Source organism: Neophocaena asiaeorientalis, unplaced genomic scaffold (genome assembly GCF_003031525.2).
Source record: "Neophocaena asiaeorientalis asiaeorientalis breed wild unplaced genomic scaffold, Neophocaena_asiaeorientalis_V1.1 scaffold399, whole genome shotgun sequence".
NCBI classification, from domain to species: Eukaryota; Metazoa; Chordata; class Mammalia; order Artiodactyla; family Phocoenidae; genus Neophocaena; species Neophocaena asiaeorientalis.
Genome location: NW_020173964.1, coordinates 1,524,179 through 1,547,501, shown reverse-complemented (window position 1 = coordinate 1,547,501; position 23,323 = coordinate 1,524,179). Strand labels below are relative to the sequence as shown.

The 23,323-nt window shown below is 46.1% G+C and overlaps 2 protein-coding genes across 6 annotated transcripts in view; one reads left to right on the top strand and one right to left on the bottom strand.

The window, feature by feature from the left end:
• MAST4 (microtubule associated serine/threonine kinase family member 4) overlaps window positions 1–10,533 on the top strand; it is a 550,485-nt gene extending 539,952 nt beyond the window's left edge. For 4 of the 5 annotated variants that reach the window (XM_024753080.1, XM_024753083.1, XM_024753082.1 and 1 more), the window contains 3 exons: window positions 1,219–1,355; window positions 3,548–3,729; window positions 4,077–10,533. In XM_024753080.1, coding sequence (XP_024608848.1) covers window positions 1,219–1,355; window positions 3,548–3,729; window positions 4,077–7,966 — 4,209 coding nt within the window. In that variant the 3' untranslated portion in view covers window positions 7,967–10,533. The remainder of the gene's footprint in view (window positions 1–1,218; window positions 1,356–3,547; window positions 3,730–4,076) is intronic. The other variant, XM_024753081.1, reaches the window with a different exon arrangement.
• Window positions 10,534–19,657: 9,124 nt separating this feature from the next.
• Window positions 19,658–23,323, bottom strand: part of CD180 (CD180 molecule) — a 14,167-nt gene continuing 10,501 nt past the window's right edge. The window contains exon 3 of the mRNA XM_024753086.1: window positions 19,658–21,430. Coding sequence (XP_024608854.1) covers window positions 19,702–21,430 — 1,729 coding nt within the window. The 3' untranslated portion in view covers window positions 19,658–19,701. The remainder of the gene's footprint in view (window positions 21,431–23,323) is intronic.

Below are 23,323 nucleotides of genomic sequence, written 5' to 3'. Positions count from 1 at the left end.
CAAAAAACATAAAACTAAATATGACATTAATTTAATTAAGATTTAAATTATTTATAAAGTGTGTCTATATATATATATACATACTTTCCACATGCCTGATAAGAGACCAGCAGGAAATATACAGAAATGTTACCAACGTTAGCTGGGTGGTAAGCTCCTCAGTGATTTTTATATATATATATATGCTTTACTCTTTTCTTCTAATGGCACGTATTACTTCCCACGTTGGGAGGGAAGGTGGATGTTGATATTAAAACAATCTCTGTTTTTCCAGTCCCCAGCCCCCATCATACTCAACTCCCCATCTCTTAATACCACTTAGAGCTGAGTTGCTAGGCATCTTCCAGGCATAGGCCTCTTAAAAGGCCCTTCTCCGTATGCTTCTTGTCTTCTTAAGGTAATCGGGGCCATCTGTGACTCTGAAAGGACATGTTTCTCTCCTGGTTATTAAGAAATTCAAGAAGAGGTCATTGATATGGGAGTGAAGGGGGTGGGTCCTGCCCACTTGCCCAGGGCACACCTCAGCTTGCCCTCTATCTCTGCTCTCAAATCCATCCCCAGGGGCTGCCCAGCCAGCCCCTGTCCCAGGTTCAAGTGGTAGGACACAGAAACCCACCAGGAATGACCTCACCATGCCTGACCTGGCAAAACAGAGGCTGTTTCATACCTGCTGGCATGAACTTTCCAGCTCTGCCTGCTGACAGGTTTTCTGGTGGTAGAAAAGGAACCTTTAAAAATAATTTAAAATAGAAGTCTCATTCAGTTTTGCTGCTTTATGATTTTTTTTTATGATTTCTAGAGAGCCCCTGGGCATCTTTATACTTAATACATATGGATGAGGATAACTGTGATTTATAGAGTCCTTTCCATGTGTCACCCTCAGTGCTAAAGGCTTTACAGACTCTATCTCCTTGATCTTCAGACGAGCCCTATGAGATAAGTGTGACTCTCCTGTTAGATGGAAAGCAAGTGCTCAGGTCACAGGCTCAGATTTGAACTCAGCTCTGTGGAGTTCCAGATCCCACCCTCTTAAGGAAACCTCACATTTTTTTTCCACCGAGTTTGTCAGGACTTCACTGCTTGAAGGGTCATTGACACATGGAAGCCTTTTGTATGTCCGTCCTTATGGATCTTTTCTTTGTCTTTGGCTCTCCTATCTCTGTTCTGGTCTTGTTTCATCACAGCGTTTCGCTTTAATACCACATCATATTTTTATAGAGTGGAAATAAGGTGTCGATCACGACCACCCCATTTGAGAACACATCAATCAAGACGGGGCCAGCCAGGAGAAACAGCTATAAGAGCCGGATGGTAAGGCGGAGCAAGAAATCCAAGAAGAAGGAAAGTCTGGAAAGGTGAGTTAGAGCCGTCCTCTTCATGGGTTTGGTGCATTCCCACACTGAGCGACATTTACTCCTTGCTTAATGTAAATGCTTGCATATGAGAAGGATCCATTTCTCTGTGAGAAATGTTGCCCCGTGGTTCACATGTATTTATACATTAGCATTTATATTCCTTCGTAACAGCATTCTTTTACATAGTGAAAAGACATATGTAGTTACAGTGTAGAAGAATTTATATTGCTTCTTCTCATGTGTGAGAACCATGAAAAGCCCTTTGCCTTTTCTTAAGCCTCTAGACTTCATTTCAGTTGAGTTGGATTTGAGGAACTGAAACTTCAGGCAGTTTTTAGCATTATATCTGTATTTAATAACGTCCTTTACATTTGCCTCTCACTGTTGTGGCCTCTCCCGTTGCGGAGCACAGGCTCCAGACACGCAGGCTCAGCGGCAATGGCTCACGGGCCCAGCTGCTCCGCGGCATGTGGGATCTTCCCGGACTGGGGCACGAACCCGCGTCCCCCGCATCGGCAGGTGGACTCTCAACCACTGCGCCACCAGGGGAGCCCCAGTTGCTATTTTTTAATGCCAGATGTTTGAAGATAACTAGATCTTTAAAGCATCCAAATAAGCCTAGAAATAAAAAGGCTTTGTTTTACTGACTGAAAGCCTAACTTGGCTACACGTTTGCACTGTGAGAGGCACCGTGAGTACCATTTTGTGCCCCGTGCAGGCACTGGCAAGGTGTGTGTATGTGTGTGTTTCTGGTGAGGATATTTCTTGCCAGGCAGTTGTCTAGGTGTGCTCACTGCACCATGCCACAGCAGCCCTACTTTGCCCACTCGGATATGGTGTGTTGGATCACATTATGAGGATTTTTGATGATAGAAAAGAAAAATAAGCAGATGAGAAAGGAATGATTATTGATTCCAGGAAAGACAGAGTTATACAAGGAAGGAAAATAGAATTATGGCCAAGCTGTGAACAGTATTTATCATGTAAAATAAAGAAAACACTAGCCTTTTTTTTCTAACCAAAAATTTTGGTTTAGCGCTACTAAGAGGAATAGAAACAGGGAAGTGTTTTCGGTTAGAAGGTGGAAGCAGTTGTACAAGAGCTTAATTCTCATTTTTTGTGGTAGGAAATCAACAGATAATTTCTAAAATGGAAAAACAGCATAAGTACATTTCATAGCAATATGCAGACAAATAGGAAAAGAAACAGCTAAAATACTAGAAAGTGGTTTCTCTGGGGATTGGGAAAAAGGCAGAGCACGGAGTTGCTATTTTTCATTACCAACTATTTGATTTTTTTAACCCAAGTACGTGTATTACTGTGATTAAACTTACACACACACGCGCACACACACGCACACACACACACACATTTTGAGATCCTCCTTTTTTTTTAATGTGAGCTTTATATTTTAATGGTGGTTCAGGTCATACAGAACACACTTGCTTCAAGGGGTAGCAGAGTGTAAACTACCTGGGGATGCAGGAACTCTGTACAGGCACCTGCACTTCGAAGCCACCTGAAGCTGTGCTTTTAGCTTTCAGATGTGCTCGTGGGACACTAACTACACATTTGCTTGTGCTGCAGCCTGGTGTCTCCTGCCCTGCTGATGTGATAAGCTTCATTTCACCTTGCTCGGTTTTTCTGTGTAAATGTACAGCGTGCATAGTCATTAGGAATATTCAAGAGCTCACAGTGGAATAAGCACAGCAAACAGCCCCTCAGAGATAAAACCTCTACCCAGTGTATCACCATCAAAGAATTCTATATCCAAGATGATGGTTTTTCTTCCAGGGATTTACTCTGTATTATCTCTTAATTAATTAAATTGTGTCAGTGTGTTTGGGGCTATGTACTCAGAAGCTTTCAGGCAAAAAACCGTGTCCTCAGAAACCTGACATATAAATAAATGAATGTATATTTATTATATATTTTTCCTATTTTCACAGCTCTTCTTAAAGTGCTTGAAATTAAGAGAAGAGAGCTTCCATTGTGTATTATCAAAACCTCTTCCTTTCTAAGTCATAAAAAAGTTTTGAATATAAAAGTGGGATCCTTCTCTTTAAAAGGATCTGCCATCATCCTATCACCGTCTCTGGCACAGGGGCGTGCACTGAATGCACTGGTGCTATGGGTAGGAGGAGTGGTTTTGAATGTAGAATCTGATCAGTTTTCTTCTGTTTTCACTCTAGGAGAAGATCCCTTTTCAAAAAACTAGCCAAGCAGCCTTCTCCTTTACTCCACACCAGCCGAAGTTTCTCCTGCTTGAACAGATCCCTGTCATCAGGGGAGAGCCTCCCGGGGTCCCCCACTCACAGCTTGTCTCCCCGATCCCCTACTCCCAGCTACCGCTCCACTCCCGACTTCCCATCCGGTGAGTGAGTCTCCTTGCCTCTCAAGAGTTGAGGGATCACCATCTGAGATCCTGGAAGAGAGGCTTATTCCTGCTTAAGGAAAGAAGGTTGAGGTTGTAATTGACAGAGAACAGGATTTATAGGAAGGTCAGAAGATACAGCTGTTCGGTCCATTAAAAAAGACAGGAAGTACTGGGTTAACCCTTGGTGTGGGGAGGTTTATCTGAAAACCATTTATTCACTAGACTTAGATGCTAAGACAATTTGCTGACCTTTACCTGACCTTATCTAAAACAGCTAGGTCTGGAAGCATGGAAAGCAAAGGGAAAGTGACCGTTGCTCACAGCATCCTGTTTTCCACCCACAGGTACTAACTCCTCCCAGAGCAGCTCCCCAAGCTCTAGTGCCCCCAACTCCCCAGCAGGGTCAGGACACATCCGGCCAAGCACTCTCCACGGCCTGGCCCCCAAACTCAGCGGGCAGCGATACCGGTCAGGAAGACGTAAGTCAGCGGGCAGCATCCCGCTCTCCCCGCTGGCCCGGACACCCTCTCCAACTCCACAGCCCACCTCCCCTCAGCGGTCACCGTCCCCTCTGTTGGGACATTCACTTGGCAACTCCAAGATCTCTCAAGCCTTTCCCAGCAAAATGCACTCCCCCCCGACCATCGTCAGACACATCGTGAGGCCCAAGAGCGCAGAGCCCCCGCGGTCCCCGCTGCTCAAGCGCGTGCAGTCGGAGGAGAAGCTCTCTCCCTCCTACGGCAGTGACAAGAAGCACCTGTGCTCCCGCAAGCACAGCCTGGAGGTCACCCAGGAGGAGGTGCCGCCGCGGGAGCAGTCCCAGCGGGAGGTGACCTTGCAGAGCCTGGAGGAGAACGTGTGCGACGCGCCTGCCCTCAGCCGGGCCAGGCCTGTGGAGCAAGGCTGCCTGAAACGCCCCGTGTCCCGGAAGCTGGGCCGACAGGAGTCTGTGGACGAGCTGGACCGAGAGAAGTTGAAGGCCAAGGTGGTGGTGAAGAAACCCGACGGGCTCCCGGAGAAACAGGAATCCCGCCAGAAACCCCATGCACTTGGCAATGATGTGGAAAACCTCTCTGCTTTTAGGCTAGAAGACAGAGAGAAGAAAATCTATCCAAAGGCTTCGGAAAGGTCAAATCATTTTGAAAACAAAGGAGCCGCGCAGGAGGCCCAGGCCCCGGGCAGCCTGCTGAAAGATGCTCTCCACAAACAGGCCAGTGTGCGGGCCAGCGAGGCTGTCACCTCGGAGGGGGCAGCAGCTCCCGGGGACCACAGCCAAGGCACCGGTGACCTCAAACGAGCCTCGGCTCACAGCACCCTCCAAGACGGTCTCTGTCACGCCACCCACAGGCCCACCTCTGGGAAGGGTGAGTACACGGAGAAGGCCCCACAGGCCAAGGAGGGTCCCCGGTGTGAGAAGTTAGACAGCAAGCTGGCCAACATCGATTACCTCAGAAAGAAGATGTCCCTTGAAGACAAAGATGATGGCCCCTGCCCTGTGCTCAAGCCCAAGATGACATCTGGTGTCCAGGAGGGCCTGCCGGGGAGCGCGAGCCGACCGGCCGGGGGGCAGCAGGAGGCCCAGGCGGCCTCCGAGAGCCGCGCGCCATTCATCAGCGGCCACGTGGCTCAGCTCAGCACCGTCTCCTTTGTCCCTCTCAAGGCCCTTTCTGGCCGGGTGGACAGCGGAGCGGAGAAGCCGGGCTTAGCTGCTCCAGAGTCGCCTGTCCGGAAAAGCCCCTCCGAGTATAAGCTGGAAGGGCGGTCTGTGTCATGCCTGAAGCCCATTGAGGGCACTTTGGACATTGCCCTTCTGTCTGGACCGCAGGCCTCCAAGACGGAGCTGCCTTCACCAGAGCCTGCCCAGAGCCCCAGCCCAGGCAGTGACGTAGGGCCCCCTGTGCCACAGGCTCCTGCCGGCAGCGTGGGGAGGAAGGGTGAAACTGCGGGTCAGAGGGAGTCCTCCCCTGCCAGCTTCAAGGTGAACAAATCCTACCTGCTCGAGCCTCGGTTCCCACCACCCAGCCGGGGTCTGCAGGGCTCACCGGCATCACCCCTGCCTGACCCAGAGCTGAAGCTGGACAGGAAGGTTTCCCATGCAGCCAGGACCCCGGTGACCATCGTGGAGAGCCATCCCCAGCGGGGAGAGGGCAGCCCCAGCCAACACCAAGACCACAGGCCCGATGTTAAGCTCCTTCCCCTCCTGGGGCAGAACCTCCAAGGTGCTGACCCGTCTAGATTGCGCAGCCCGCTCCCACCCGAAGGTGCCCCCTTGAGGGAGAAGCCTAGCGGGAGGGAGTCGTCCGAAAGGGGCCCTTCCACAGCCAGAAGTGAGCGGTTGGCTTTGAGGGCCGACATCCGCAGAGACCCCTCCAAGGAGCCGTATCCACGGGAAGCTGCTAAAACCAGTGACAACTCCAAACCCCTCCCCGCTGTGGGGAGGACCCGCCCAGATGTCTCCACCCAGACCCAGGCCTTGGAGAAAGCATGCGGGCCTTGTGGGAAAACAAACCCCAAAGACGGCCGAGATGAGGTGAGGCCACTGGCCAGAGAAGACCCCTCTTTGCACTCGGCAGTGACTCCTTGTGAGAGGGAGCTGGGCAAGGGAAGGATTGGCCCGGAATCTAAGCTGGCATCCGCTTCTGCCAGGTGGTCTCTGGAGCCACCCGGGACAGAGAGTGAGAAGAGTGAAAAGCTCCCCGGTTTCGGATCTGTGCAGAAAGATGGTCCCAAGGAACGAGAAAGGAAAGAACAGCCCCTGCAGAAGCATCACCTCACCAGTAGCTCTCAGCCCCTACCTACCACCAAAGAGCTCCCTCGCCTGGCCGCTCAGCAGCATTACACTCAACAAAGCTACCCTGCTGGCTCTCTGCCTGGGAGCAAGCCCTGCGCTACACACTCAATCCTGGGCCTCCATGACCCTCCCAAGCCCACTGCCGTGCTCTGTGAAAGCAGCAGCCACAAGCCCAGGTCTGGCCCCGACACAGACCCTCCAAAGTCTAAGCACCCAGACCGGCCCCTCTTCTCCCAGAAGCTGAGCATTGAGGCTGCAGTGGGCAAAGAGCCTGGTGCTCAGCCCCCTGGCAAAGAGAGGAAGGGCAGCAGTAAGGGTGTGTCAGAGGAATTCCCTGCCCTCCCAGGTCCCCAGAACACAGCCCGCGATGTGATTGGCCAGGGAGCAAGTGGGCCCTCAGTCCCCCTACACATGGGATGGGGTCCTCTAGACACCAAGCTGAGACCCACCAGCAGTGGGCATCCCCCAGAGGCACTGGAGAAGCCCGCACATCCACCATGGCAAGGACCCCTAGGGGCCAGTGAGTCGGTGGACCAGAAACTTCCCACTGTAGGGGAAAGGCAAAACCCATCTCCAAAGGCCCCCGAACCATCCACTGTGAAAGATTATCCCCCTCTGTGCAAACAGACCGACAGGAGCCTGAGTCCGCCGGCTGCCAGCGCTGACGCCGGGAAGTCTGAAGGCAGGAAATGCACCGAAGCACTTTACTCCCCTGTGGACAGCGGGAAGCCGGGGGCCAGCCTTTCCCCTGTGCAAGGTGAGGCTGGGCCCAAGGGCACGGAGAGGCCGGCAGCAGCCGCCGGAAAGGGCTGGCCGGAGGCCAAGGGGAAAGGGCCCGGTTCCCAGAAGCCACTGACGGAGGCGGGCAAGCCCAGTGGCATGAAACGGTCGCCCTCGGCCACGGCGCAGAGCTCTTTCCGCTGCACTGCCCTCCCCGAGAAGTCTCTGAGCTACTCCTCTGGCTTTCCCGAGGCTAGATCAGTAGTTCCAGAGACTTCTACAACCTGCAGCGACACCTTCTCTGCCAAGGCCGGCAGGGCCACAGCTGAGCCCCCAGCCTCCAGCAGCAGGGACCATCGAAAGCCCCTGCCTGGGGGGGATGGCAGAACCCAAATGACAAAGAGCGACTCCTTGCCATCCTTCCGCAGCTCAGCCATCACTCTGGAATCCTATCACCCCAACCCAGGCGTGGGGGAGGGCGCCAGCCACCGGGACAGGGTCCTCTCAGGAGCAGCCACCGCGGGAGAAACCAAAGGGAAAGAGCTGGCCCCCGCCCAGCCAGCTCAGACTAGGAAGCAGAATGTGGGCAGAGAGGTGACCAAGCCGTTCCCCGCTCCAAGTGTGGAGCGCCCCATCGCCCTTCCTTCTGAGAAGGACTCCGGGGTGCGACAGAGGCGGGGGAAAGAGAGTTTGCGCGACAGCCCGCACAAAAAGGCCTTGTGATGGGGCAGGCCCCTGGCGGGACTGGGGCACCCAGCCTGCGTGTGTAACTGCATCTTGACTACCTTGGAAACCAGCACTGTGGGAACCCCCCCAGGCAGAGCCTGGAGCCTCACCGAAGAAGGGGGAGAGAAGAAACAGGAAAAGAAGGGACCTTCTTCCAAATGCCTTCCCAATTGGAACCGGTAAACTGTTACCAGATAGTGTTTGTACAAAAAAAATAAAAATAAAAAAACAAAAAATCTTTTTGGTTGAGGTTGAGGTTGCGGATTGTTGAGGAAAACGATTTTCTCTGTAAATACCTAGCAATGTGTTTGGTTTGGGGGATATAGAGTCGATACTTTGCTGCTGATGGCATCATTTACTACAACTTTTTTTTTAATAAGATTTTCGCTCTACCACTGATCATAATGCAGTAACGAAGCAAAAGGGTTAAACCTGGGTATATGTAAAAGTATAGATACACCCATATTCGTGTATATACACATCCACCCACGTGTTCTGGTCTGTGGTTGAAAAGAATATTTCAAGGCTACATTTTTCTACGTTAAAACATTCTAAGTCGAGTTGAAGGTGAAAGAAAGCCCCAAATACCCTAGATTGTAAGCCTTCATGTGTATTTTTAACGAGTGATTTTGATAGTACTGTATCTGGCTACCTATACTTCCAGATCTAAAGAACTACTCGAATCACTGCATTTGGAATCCTCCTCCATCAGAAATGGCCACAACAGATGGAGCTAGCCATTTTCATTTCATTTCATGGTCATCCTAATAGCCATTTTGATCCTGGGCCCAGCTGTCTGAAAGGCCAGTTGTCCTTGTCTGTGGGTGTGTATGTCAACTCCTCACCATAGGTAGAGCGGGGGCTATAAACACATGTCGACTTATTTCTGTTCTTTTGCTTTCCCTTTCTGTTCTCTCGCTTTTCCTTTTCATGCTCTTAAACTCAGGCCTTTATGCTATGAGTCACTAGTCTAAGAAGCACACATTTTATAGTAGTTCTGCACCAGCCCTGCTGTTGAACATAAAGGAAAGTTGCTGGCCGCACACAAATCTGCTAGAACTTAGGTTGAGTCATAAGCATCGGGCATTGGAAGAGGTTTTCAATTTGCTTTTTTGAGGAAAAGTCGGGGGACGGGGTGGGGTTGTGGATTTTGGCATCATAGCATATATTTTAAGGAATAATCAGGACATCAGATACATTTTAATACATAGCTGGGGCCTTATGTTGTAGATGAAGCTTGCTGTTTTTAGCAAGTTCCTGGGTTTCACATTCATTTCTGATGCATCAAGTAGCTCCATACATTTCATAACATGATCTCTTTATTTGTATGCAAAAAAAAATACTGTATTAATAAAGAGCAGCATTTTTGTAACAAAAAGACTTGTTGGAGCTATTTGGTGCTTGAATGTGACTGTCCTTTTTACTTTTGCTAAGCCTTATTTAAATTTTGTATACCATGGAATATGTAGAATTTGTCCAATCATTTTAGTGCTGAGGGGGATCTTTTTGTTTGTTTTTTGCTGCAGTTTTCCTTCCTGGTGGATTGTTTTATATTGTAAGACAGCACTTGCTGACATAAGTACTAAGGCACTAAGAGAAAATACACACAGATAAGTATTTATAAGATGCTTGGGATCCGTAGCAGGATTTTTTGTTTTGTAAGAGAAAAAAAAAAATTACCAAGAAGAAATACTAATCCAGCACCCATCCCCCCTGGGGAGTGTCTTAGTATCTTCAGGCTATAACATTGTTCACCTAAGCACAGCTTCATCTTACAGCCCTGTGGATTATAAATCATTCAGTGAGGCTGTAAACTCCGCTCCAAAAACAAAGGCGTAACTTAAACTGCTTGGTTGTCCTTCATTGTAAAATGAGTTGGCAATGGCAAAAGAAAAAAAGAAAAAAAGTCTCCTCCTCGCTCCGAATTTTTTTCCCGTGAGGTTTTAGCCATTCCCCAATCACTCTGTTGTGAATTGTAGAAGAAACAAATATGTTGAAAGATCTTGAATGGGTTTCAAAAATGGTCTCAACATTTATAATTCATACGTGCATTTGGCGGTTGTCATAACCCGATCCTTCTGCACCCAGACATCTAGACAGGCCTATCGGGGAGGTAGTTTATGGTTTACAGCCTTTGCTTTTTAACTGTCCACTTTCCTTTAAAGCACAACTAGCTGCTTGTTTACAAATGATCTTTTTTAATGTATATTTTGTATAGTGTATTATCATTTTTGCCAAATATGTTTTTGCATTTTGGATGGCTACGGAGTACCTAAGGTTGCATTCATGTAATACCTGTTTGTTGTTGTAAACCTCTCCAGTCAGCTGGTAGAAATTCTCCTGTGTTCTATTTTGGTCGGTCTCCTGTGATTGTAAGATGTGCTCCTCGGTAGTATTCCCAGCTGTAGACTTACCAGCTTCAAAGTTTGTTAGGATCTGTGCAATAGTGTTTGCAGTCTTATTTTCTCTAAGAAATTCCCTACGGATGTCATAATTGTTGTATATTGAACAAATATTTATACTTATGCAGTTGCATAACATTGAAATAAAAATTTAGCATGAAAAGATAATGACTATTAAGTTTTTTCCCATATACACACATACAAAGCGTCTCTAAAACATTACTGAATGTAACTCTCTCTTATGGAAAGGATGGTTTTCTGCAGATTCCTTTTGGTGAGTGGAATGGTTTGCTAATTTTTTTTAACCCACACGAACATGTTCCATTCTTTGAGATTAAGTCTTCCTTTAAGTCCTTCCTCTGTTTTCTACCAACCTTCTTCCTTTGCTGCAGGACTTACCAACTTTCACATCATTCTCACCATTTTTCCTCCAGTCTCAGGAAGAAGTGTCCTTTCTCCATGAATCCACCTACTTCAATTCTCCCAAAACCTTGCTCCATCAATTACCATTGTGTTCTCTCATCTTTCTTTTCCTCCCATCCTGTCTCCTCCCTCATAATTAAAAAGCATTAAGACCATCCGAAAGGAAGGAAGCAACCTAACGTTCATTGTCTGCCTACTATATGTGTACCCTTAGTACTGGGCAAGATGCTTTCCATCTGCCATCTTATTTGAGCCCCAACATAAGCCTCAAACCAGATGGTGGTGGCATCCCCATTTTACTGGTGAGCAAATAGGCCCAGACAGGCTACGTGACTTACTTAACATCTACCCTGTAAAGAGAGCTTGGATTAGAGCGTGGATTTTTCTGGTTCTAAAGCTCTTGACCTTTCTAAACATTACCAGGTATCATGCAATTGAATTCAAGACCCAGGGCCTTCTGTGAATGATCTAAGCCATCTCATTTTCTAAGTTTACATGCAAAAAAATTCATACGGTGCAAAATTACAAACCTGATGATTGGCGGGAAGCCATGAGCCAAGCAAGCTCATCGTTCTCTGTAATAGGACTCCTTTATTAGTCCTAATTAATTACTAATTAGTCAGTAGGCAATTTCCCTTCTAGGTTTTTGGTTCACAACACAAATGTTACATGAAAAAGTGTAGCTCTGTTAACTGTGGAAATTTGCTTACTTCAGTATAGGCCGGACATTAAGGAATTCAGTGGTAGGGCAGTTCACTCAATTTAATTTCCTTCCTGCCAGTATGTTTTTAACACTTTCCACAAAGTCATTTTGTGTCATTTCTCTTTCTTCCTACCTCCTACCCCAGTTAGTATCGTATGCGTCTCCTATATCTAAGAAAGCTGGAAATGACCACAGCTTTGTTGAACCTTGGTTTTATTACTTTCCGTATACTAAACGTCAGTCACTTGGCCCAGGTTCAGGGCCTGAGATGTGTGGCAGTTCAGACACCTCAGACCCTGTACTGGAAGCATTAGCACCGCTCGTCATAAAAAAAAAACATGCAGCAACGTCGCCTGGATTCCTGGGAATCCAGAAGACAAGGTCACCATCTCTTATCACAGGCTGCCGGTGGGACTGTCAAGCCCAATACTTGGATGCAGGCAATGAAAGAATCTTCTACCGAGACGGACTGAACATCGAGTCTGTTCAGATGTGGGGAAAAGGAAGATCTGTTGCATAGGGTTACTAGGAATTGCTCCATGCAGCTTTACAGAAAGTCTCTTAATGTTGTAAAGCTGACAGACTCTAACAAAGTCATCTGATGTTTCACTGAAGCACTGCCCGGAGAGGGCTGTCAGAACCTGTAGGTGAAGGATGAAGCTATTTACAAGGCCTAAAGCAAGCACGTTGCAGCTACTGAGCCTGCGTGTGTCCGCTGGCGTCTCCATATCCTCCAGCCCTAACCTGTCTAAATAAAAAACCTTTTGCCCGAAAGTTCTGTCCCTTTGGCATACATATGCTGTGTGAAACAGTACTGGGCTGAAGTGACTTTCCTCGGCTGGAGGCAGTCCTTTGTAGGGACAGAGGGTAGTTCCCGTGGAGGGCCTCCCACGCGCATCAGCTCAGTGCTACCCAGTGATGCGAGTCCTAGCTCCTCAGCCTATTGCCCCTTTCAAGTGGAGATTCTTAGAACAACTATGGCCCCCTCTGTCCTCAAGGAAAAGGAAAAGAGCAACCCAGGAAGCTTGGGCTTGAGCATTTGCATTTGAAATCACAAAGCCTTAGGAAAAGGCTGCTCCTTTCTCAGTACTATCTGTAAATTCTCACTACCTCTTTATTCCTGTGCCTTTGTGAAAACAAAAAACTCTTTAAAAAGAAAAATTCTGAGTTCTTTCTTTATTGCACAATACATGATCAATTGAAGGCAAATTAAAAATACAGAAAAGCAAAACAAAATGTTTGAATCACTGCAATTCCCCAGCCACTTTCATTCTTCAATCTATATGGATTTTTATGTTACCAAAAAAAAAAAAAAAAGAAATAATAGTGGGCATGATGTTTGGTAACCTCTTTTGCTTAGTATGAGATCAAAAATATATTTCAACGTCTAGAAGTATACTTCTGCAATATTATTTATAATGGCCGCATGGCATTTCATGTTAAGGACGTGCCGCGTTATTTTCTCTCACGCGCACGTGCACGAGTAGAGAAGCTCGGATGCAGATGTTTGAGGTCATCCTACTCCTCAGCTCTTGGCTCATCAACCTTGGCGCCAAGGTTCATGAAACTTATCCCTACACTCCCATCCAGCCTCCTCTCCTACCCCACAGGCAACTTTGTTAATGGTTTGGTTTTGTGTTCTTAAAAAACATAGGTATCATTGTTCTGTATACGTGTATTTTTAATTGATAAAAATCATGTTAATTTGTCATTTGGGTTGTTGTTGTTGTTTTTTTTTCCATCAAGCTCTATCTGTTGGTTCACAAAATGGCTCTCGTACATAGAGGACAAGGAGAGACCAAAGAAAGAGACAGTCACTCCAGAGTGGTAGGTGGCAGGTTTCATAAGCAAAGGAACTTACATATGAGGCTTATCTTGGGCTGCCACAAGACGAGGAGATCTCCGCACCCACCTGCCAGGATCTTAAAGGTTGATATAGAAACCTTACCGGGGTTCAGTTCTGTATACCGTGCAGATGATCTCAGCAACACCTGGCTCTCTCGAGGCTGTGTCCTGGAAAATGACTCCCACTGTGGGAACACCACACATGCTTTACAAGGCCAGGGGAGGAGATGAGGCGACTCCAATTGCCCGGGTCCAGCTTTCAGTTCAACTGGCGATCGTGTCCTCTCCATGACCTCCTCCAACACTATATGCTTAAGATTCAACTTGCTGTCGCTGTATCTAATCCATCACTTCTGGCTACTGTGTGATACCCATGGTGTGCGTCTTACACGTTTTACCTGCCCATTTTCCTAGTGATGAGCTCTCAAATTGCTTTGAACTTCCCCCTCCATAAATAACGCTGTACTGCGTATTGTTGTGGAATTGTGAAATTTTGTGATACACACCCAGCTCGGGATTGGTGGGTCACATATTTAATTTGAAGAATTTTTGCCTCATGGTCCTAGAATAGCTGCACCAGTCACCACCCATAAGCAGTGCCTTGCAGTTCCTATAATCCTACATCCCACCTACACTATTATCCAGCTTCCTCTTTTTGCCAGACTGATATAAAACTTTATCTCCTTTTAACTTGTTTTTCTTTAATTCCTAGTAGTATCAGCATGTTTATGTTGTTATCCCACCCAAGAACGTAGAATGTCTTTAATCATTTATCTCTTTTTGGACATGTAGGTTGTTTCCAAAGACAGGAGAAAGAGAAAAAGGGTCTCCCAAGCTGTTTAGAAAACCCGTGAACCGACATAAATGGAGACGGGGAAGACAGATGAATGCTCAGGTGACCCGCTGTCTTCTACTTACCTTTGTAGGATCTAGTACCATGTCTCGAACAGCCAAATGTTTAGAGAATATTATCTAAAGATGGGGGGAGGGGTGGCGAGAGGTGAGTGTTCAATGCAGTTCACTGTTTAATCTTTCATGAGCATTAATGGCTTTTAGAAACCAAATTTAAGAATAATAGATTAGTCCTTTCCTTTTTCAAGACCCACAGTATTCCATAAGTGATTTCAAGTTGTCAACAGCTGGGATGGAGTGGGGGTAGGTGGGAGAGCAGGGTAGTTGAGGGGCAGAGGCCGTGGCCTGGCAGTGATGGCGGAAGAGACTAACGAGCTGCTTGCCCAGATGTCTCACCCTTGGATTGGAAGGCTCCTTAATACTTTTTTCCCATTTTGTTCGGAAATTTCCTCTTACAGGATATGGCGTAGTTTTTCAGCTCATTTGACTCATGGAGCCTAACACAGGTTTCTGTTACTCTTTGATAAAGTTAGGGAAAGGGAAGGACTTTACATGAAATCATTTGGCTGGGAGTCCAAGGCCAACCCTAGTCTAACAGAATCCCAGTATCCAGAGGTGGAGCACAGGAATCTGTTTGGTAAAGAATTCCCCAGATGGGGCTTCCCTGGTGGTGCAGTGGCTGAGAGTCCGCCTGCCGATGCAGGGGACACGGGTTCGTGCCCCGGTCCGGGAAGATCCCACATGCCGCGGAGCGGCTGGGCCCGTGAGCCATGGCCGCTGAGCCTGCGCATCCGGAGCCTGTGCTCTGCAACGGGAGAGGCCACAACAGTGAGAGGCCCGCGTACCGCAAAAAAAAAAAAAAAAAAAAAAAAGAATTCCCCAGATGATTCTGATTCTGCTGATAAACCAGTATCCGGGAGCTCTGGGAGAAACACTGGGCTGCTGATTCCTCTGCAGCCTTCAGACTAACTCCTGCCACACCAGGCATCCTAGTTCTTGATGTATCAGGCAATTGATTCGAACTCAACACCCAGGACCACCTCATCGTGACTTGCGTAGAACTAACTGCATCCTCTCTTGCTGTAATTCAAGTTAATTTTCTCTTTAACATTCAGGGCAGATAGAAAGCAATGTCAGCCACCCCTCTTGCCTGCTACACTAATATATGAAAACATTATAGTCATTTATTTCATGCTTTTGTAAACCTCAAAATTGTAAGTGGCACTTACTGGGGAATTAGATGGGTAGAAATAAAATGACAGTTTCCTGCCCTGAAATTTTACGTAGATACGTAGATAACGGCTGTGTTTGGGTCTGTGCTGCGTTCAGTTAACAGTGATGGCTGCTGGCACAGGGGAAATGTAAAACGTGCTCCCAGACTGTGGGAGTTGCAGCTCATGCAGAGAGTCCCCTGTGATGGAGGCCAAGTCGGTTTTTATGGACTTCAACGCTATTTGCTTCAGGACACGTTGAAATGCAGGGTCAGCTCACTCAGCTACAATATGCAATAATAACATGTTTTTATAGGAGTAGCTTGTCATAGCAGCCACAACATGGGATACATAAAACCAATGAACACACCATGTCTGCAGAGTCTATCCTAGTAACCAGGATAAAGCAATAAAACTGACAGCAGCCATCAAAAACTCCCTTTCTGACTTTGTAGGGTGAATTGACTGTTGCTTAAAACAGAGGAGCTGTCACAAAGCCCTAGACAGATCAGTGCTCAGTTATGGAGTAGCACATGGCATTGCATGGAAGGGGCCTGATACATGAAAGCAAGATGGGCAATTACATATTGCTAGGGCTTGGGTCCCTACGGTCTTTAGTGCAATGCAATCCGCATCAGAGATGCTCTACAGGAAGCTTTTGTTTTTCCAAGTTACACATTAAATATTATGGAGGACAGTGTGGGTAGGGAGTGGTAGGTCAGCAGTTTGCATTTCCTATCTGCAGCTTAAATCCTTAAGGCAGAAAGGAGCTTAAGTCTGTTAGAAGGCACAGGGAACTCAGTGGTGCTATCAGACTGGATTCTTTTTTTTTCTTTTTTAATAAATAAATTTATTTATTTACTTATGCTGCGTGTGGACTTTCTCTAGTTGCAGCAAGCAGGGGCTACTCTTCATTGCGGTGCACGGGCTTCTCATTGCAGTGGCTTCTCTTGTTGCAGAGCACAGGCTCTAAGCGCACGGGATTCAGTAGTTGTGGCACATGGGCTTCAGTAGTTGTGGCTCACAGGCTCTAGAGTGCAGGCTCAGTAGTTGTGGCGCACGGGCTTCGTTGCTCCATGGCATGTGGGATCTTCCCAGACCAGGGCTCGAACCCATGTCCCCTGCATTGGCAGGCAGATTCTTAACCAGTACGCCACCAGGGAAGTCCCAGACTGGATTCCCTTAAGAGTGTGGACTTCTATACTCTCTGATAGGATTGAAGGAAGGAAGAAAGGAGGGAAGTAAAGAGGGAGAGAAAGAGTTAAGGAATGAAGGAAGGGAAGAAACAGCAAAGAAAGAAAAAGGAAAGAGAAAAAGAAAAGGGAAGGAGGGACCAGTGAGCATGGTTTTGGCATCTTCAGGTCACCAGCAGGAATATCTCCCAAAGTTTCCAGAGCTGATCATTGAATTTGCTACAAGCAAATGAACAAAATCAACAAAACGAAGTAACTGTGTGTCCTGCTACATTGCTGCCTGAGTTCCCAAAGGTGAATGCTTCCTGCACCACGAGAGTGGGCCACATGGGTGGTATCGAGTCCGAGGGAGGTGTGCTCTCTGACTCGGGAGGGTTGGCTGCCTGCCTTCAGAAGGGTCCCTAGAATGAGGGGCCTTTCCTGTAGCAGCAGTTAGGAAGCTTCCTAGAAGAGCACCTGCTCGGCACAGGCCACGGCAGCTGTGCCCACTTCTGCGTTAGGTCCCTTCTGAGCCCAAAACTCAGGGGAAAAGGCCTTGGTCACTGCTAGACTCAGAGCCAATAACAACCCAGCAGTGGCTCGGACTGGCCTTCTCAGAGTGATGCCCTACCATCCTAGGCCTAGGGAAGGAACGGAGGTGGCTGAAGGGGTGTGTCACGATGTCCTCATATTTCCAGGCACTTTCTTTCTCCCTTTAACACACATCCTTAAATGACTGCCTTACTAACTCTCCCTCAGGAAAGCCGAAGAAAACTCCCTTCCCAGCCACCTGTTTTCCCAAATGCTGGTATTCAAGATAATTAAAGCAGTTGATTGTGTGATGTTTCATTTCATTAGTAGCGTGTGTTCTGCTTGCCCTCTCTCACCAGGCCCAGGCCGCCTAGTGCTCAGAGGGCTTTGGTACCCATTCATCTCTGCCACCCCTCCTGGCTTTGAAGGAAGGATGCCTTTGAGCCCAGGAGCTGGGAGTTAGATGAGGATGAGGGAACAAGGTGTAAAATCTTGAATACTTCTTTCTGTTTCCAGAAACTAAAGGGGAAGGAGATGGGACATTTTGGAGTAAAACTGAGGTAATGTGGCTGCTAATTGGCCTTCAGTAAACTGCTGCTTGGGTTAGCTGGGAAGCCCCACTTCTTAACGGTCCTCAAGGCAGGGACAGGGTGAGCTGAGTGAGGCACCCACCTTGGGCGCCAAAAACTCAGTAACGCAGAAGCATAGTATTTTAATGCAACATCAAGATATCAAAACTAATGTAAAGTATCCACAAGGAGCAAAAATACCAAAATTTTAAGCAAAGGCAGGACGGCTACTCGTGATTTTCCTTTTGCCTCAGGTTCTAATATGGTTCCGCATGGTGCTGTTGTGGATCCTGGCTATGTTTAAAAACTTTTGATGTTTATCACGGACATTTTTTTGCATTAATTTAAAGTCTTAAAAGTAACTTTTTTGCCTGATTATTGAGTTTTTTGGTTCCCCTTTAAATTTTGCACCCAAATCAAGTGCCTCACTCCCCTTACCCTAGCCCCCGCCGTCTTGTGTCCTTAACCAAGAACATCTGGGAAAACTTAGGCTCCCGTGTAGTATTACACGAAAAAATCCCCTAAGACTGGCAAAGCATTTGCAGTGAAGGTTTATGGCTTTCCTTCACTATTCCTTTGTCTTTCCTGCTTTTCCTGGGAGTACAGAGGTAAAGAGCTGGTCCCCAAGTTTCTACTCTGTTCCACTAATATGCCCTCAACCTAAGGGCTAATCAATTCTCATTGGTTGTTAATCAATTTTTACGTTGGTATCCAATCAGAATTTTATAACTATAAGCTACTATCTCTAGCCTAAAATGGGTTATTCAGCTTAATCCAGGCCTTATAAATGCAACACCTGAGTACAAGAGCTCAACTCTGTTGTCTGCCAATGCAGATTTCAGAAGATCAAGCCCTGCATGGGTGTCACCCTTTGGACCTTGAGAAGAAGGCCTAAGTCATTACACTGCCAGCTTCCCTGTTCTCTCTCTGCATTTAATGATTTTGTCCCCTCTCTGTTGCTGGTACAATCTTTGCAATACCCCCAGCCTCAACAGAAACTACTGCTCACTGAGGCAGCTTACTGTGTTCCCAATGGTGAGTGTGCCGGGATGCTTTCTTTCCTCCACTAGTTTTTCATTGTAAATGTGCTATCTCAGTTGCTATCCCTGGTGAATAGGCTTTTGAGAGCTGGCCTGGGAGCCAAACCACCATTTATCTCATGGTTCCTGTGAGAAAGAAGCTTCTAAGGACCAGACATTCAAATGAGAAGAGCGTTTGGACCGCAGCCCACCTGTAAGTTAGGATCTGTAACATAATAAGAGCGAGAACACCAGGTAGGTAGAAAAAGTCTCCTTGGTTCTGAAGTGAGGGTGGCCAATGTGCAAAACTCCTAAATCCTGGGGGAGGGGCATCCTGGCAGGGGTGTCTTTTTTTTTTTTTTTTTTCTTGGAGCTATTTGCACTGCAGAGGCATTGTAGAATCCTTGGAGAAGTAAGGATTAAGGAGGTTAACGAAGTCAATTTGATGGCAAGATTCATTTTTCAGCCTCTTCTTTTAAATTCTTTGTTTTCTCTTTGTCATTTAAAATATGCTTTGAGACTTTATCTCCAACTTGTTTCCCAAATGGCTACATTACTGAGAACTCAGACCCAAGCACAATGCCCAAGCTGTGGGGGAGAGAGCTGGGGAGCTGGGGTCCTTGGCACTGCCAAGCTGTGGGAGTTGATGACCTCCTTTTAGGGTCAAGGTGGGAGGTGCTTCAAAGGATGCTCATGAATGGAAGTGACGGCGTCCTAGTAGGTTACTCTCCCGGCCCTTCCCTGCCATGGGTCCTTCTCAACTTCTAGCCACCTTCCGTGTGAGGAAAAGGCTCTGTGTCTCTCACAGCTGCATCTGGCCCTCTGGCCCTAGTCAGTTTACCTTCCCGGGAGACTTACTAGTTCTGGGATTCAGCAAAGCACAGGGAATCCCTACCCAGCTCCAGGAACCCATCTGAAAAGTCTGGTCACTAACAAACAACAGTTCCTTTACTGAGGGCAATTTTGCTAAACATATTTATTTTCTATCTCTAGAAATCTTCAGCACTAAATGTGCTGGTATTTCCACCTAAGAAGAAATTTAACTGAAAATATGAGCAGAACGATGAGCAGGAATACGAATACTACAAGAAAGAAAATGCCCATACCCGTCATCCCACAAGACAGTTTGACATCAGACAGCTTAACTCCCCTTAAAGGTGGGGGATTTGCACATACGGTCTCCTCCGAGCCCTCGAGTTTATGCAGGTTTTCTTTGTACCATGTTATGAAATGGATATTGGAGCAAGTGCAGTCCAGGGGATTGTGACTTAAATTAATGGTGCTCTGCTGAGACAAGGTGGGGAGGAGATGGAATGGGATGATGCGAATGTTATTGGCGGCCAGATTGAGGTAGATCCCCTTAAGAGGGCTAAGAGCATCCATGCTATCGCCTGTCAGGCTGTTGTGGCTTAAGTCTAAGTGGCTCATTTTCCCAAGGCCGTGGAATGCTTGCTGGTCTATGGAGAGGAGATCACAAGAGGATAAAATCAGAATCTCCAAGCTGCTCACTGTCTGAAGTAGGTTGGTCTTTGAGATGCTCCCATCTTGAAAGCGATTCCCTTGTACGTTCAGATGCCGGAGATCCAGCAGGCCTTCTAGAAGGTGCCGATTGCTGGTATCAAGGAGGCAGTGAGAGAGATTCAGAACCCGCAGGAGATGGAGGTTTCGGAAAGGACTTTGTGAAGCCTTAACACGCAGGTGGGTATAGGCCAAATCCAGTAGTTCTAGCCAAGGACATTCTTTGAACGCCTGATCCTCGAGACCAAGGGGCTCATTGTAGCTCAGGTTTAAGTATTGCAAGTGGGGCAGGTTTCTGAGTTGCAGATTGCAACAGTCAGAAGCCTCAATATCACTGTGACTTAAATCAAGCTTCTGAAGATTTTCTAGTTTTTCCAAACACCTGGCACCGAGGTCAAGTCTCTTCCTGTTGCCTTTGACATAGAGGTCTGTAAGGGATGGGAAACTGGCAGCATTGATTTGACACAATTGGTCAAAACTATTTGCATTGAGAACTAATTTCTTGAGAGAGTTCATACCCTCAATTCCAGAGGGTAATCCTTTCAAGTGAGTTGCCGTCAGATCCAACTCCTGGAGTCCAGTGAAGCACCGAAATGTAGAAGGTGAGAAGCCATCGAAATGGTGCTTTTGTAGGTTGATGCTCTCAACAGCCATGTCACAAAGTCCCTCAAATGTGGCTGAAGTGAGGGCTTGGTCATCAGTGTCCTCAAATGTCCCCAGCCAAAGAGACTGAATAGTAGAGTTCTGTAGACCTTTCAATATAACAGATAAGTTGAGAGACCCTCCAAATTTCAAACTTTGAAAGATTTTTGAATTGAAAGCCCCAGGCTCAATGCCTTTAATGTCATTGCCATTGAAGTTAAGGCTTAGGTTCGTGGCCTGTTCCAGAGCGTTTATGTCTTTACTAGAGATGTAGTGTATAGCATTATTCTGAAAATCCAGGACTTTCAGATTCCGTGTTGGGAAGTTTTCTGGGAGATTAATGGAGGAAATACAGTTGCTTCCAAGATGCAAACTTTCCAAGTTTTCCAGGTTGTGCACTGGGATAAACTCAAGACTGGATATTCCTGTTTGGGTTAAGAAAAGATGCTTCAGCAACTTGGGCCCGGTAAGTGACGTTTCTGCCATGAATATCAGGGGATTTCCAGTTAACACAATGGTGTTCAGTTGATGATGGTTTTGAAAAGTATCTTCATGTACCCAGTTAATCTGGCACCTTAAAAAGATAACAGTATTTAATAAGAATTAATTAGGGAAAAGAAAAAAATTCTGTCACAGTGACCTATAGTAACAAAGCCATCTTTTGTGTATAGTAAAAACAGTGTACATTATTATTCAAAGTAAAATATAATAAACTTTCTTCAGTACCCACAGATGGCCTGTTGAGTTAATGACTAGCCTCAGATCTGAACACTCTGATTTAGAATTTTTTTCCAGATATTTTACATTGAACTCTCAGAGGTTTGTGTTTGGAACAGCTTAGTGCTTTGATTGTAGGCAAAATCAAACTATTATTTACTATTATAAGTGATATAAAATATGTCTTATATACTGCATAATATATAACATATGCTATGTAAAGTATGAATCTGTGTCATCCTGGGCAAGTCACAACTTTTTTCAACCTCAGTTTTTTCTTCTCTAAATTATAGCAACGATGATTACTTTGTAGAATGGTTGTGATTCAAATGGTATATATGAAAATGCCCCATAGAAATATGGAACACTAGAGGTTCAGAGAAACCCATCCTGATATTACACCTAAAAATACTGGATTTTATATAGACACACACACACACACACACACACACACACACACACACACACACAGAGCTCCCCTGAAGGTCAGTAAGGGAATTACTTAGAAATGCATTGTCAAAGGGAAGCTTGAATTCATAGGACCAAGGGAGTTCTGGAGCTAGTTTTGTCATATCTGTCAATATTTGCCAATCCCAGTGGCCTAGAGCCTGGGTGTTAATGAGCCACATGGACCAGTGTCAGGAGACAAACTTGGGGACAGGATAGGAGGTCTTATCAAAACCTGCAAACTACCAAGACCCTCAAAGCATCCTTTCAATGGGTGACCTTAAAAAAGAAAACTCACAGAGGGAGACCTTTAGGATATGCTTTTGTCTTGGCCTTGGCTCTGGGTAGAACACAACAACAAGAACAACAAAAGTCTCCTCTGCGATCCTTTAACCAGAAGCTTCCACCTATGAGAACTGTAGCCTGAATGTATGCTACCTCTGTGGACTTCCCCAAAGAAACCCAAGTGGAAAATTTAGCTTAAAGCAGTTCCAGGATGGTAGTGACTTTAGGTAACTAGCAGAAGTAAAGAGAAACCTTTTCTGGAGTCATGTACTTACTTAATTTTTTATAAGAACTTTCAAATGTACATAAAAGTAAAGAGAATAGTACGATGAACTTCCATATATCTTTCACACAAATGCAACAATTCTCACATTTTTGCCATTTATGCTTCTTTGCTTCATCTATACCTACTTCTCTCTCCTAAATTATTTTATGTCAAATCCTAGGTGTCCATACATATTTCAGTATGCATCTCCAAAAAAATAGGCTTATTTTCCATAGCCATGATGCCATTGTCACACATGAAAATATTAATAATTCATTGGCATTATCTAGTTCCAGGAAAACATTTTAAACAAAGATTTACACAAAGTTCCACATGAAAAATGAGCTCAAAATAAAATTCACTAAACACATAAGGAAAACACATTAGCTTAAGTCAGCCAAAAAAAGAAGTTCTACAGAATCAGATTTTAAAAGGTAGCAGATGCCAAAGTTATCAGATATATCTGATAATGTGTATGTATATATATATATATATCATATATATGTATATATATGATATATAAAGAATATATTACATAGCTGATATGTATTGAATATTATCAGAACATATAATAAAGATGCTTTTGTCAAACATATGTTTGATATGTTTTTTTTTTGTTTGTTTTGTTTTTTGTGCTACGCGGGCCTCTCACTGTTGTGGCCTCTCCCGTTGCGGAGCACAGGCTCCGGACGCACAGGCTCAGCGGCCATGGCTCACGGGCCCAGCCGCTCCGCGGCACGTGGGATCTTCCCG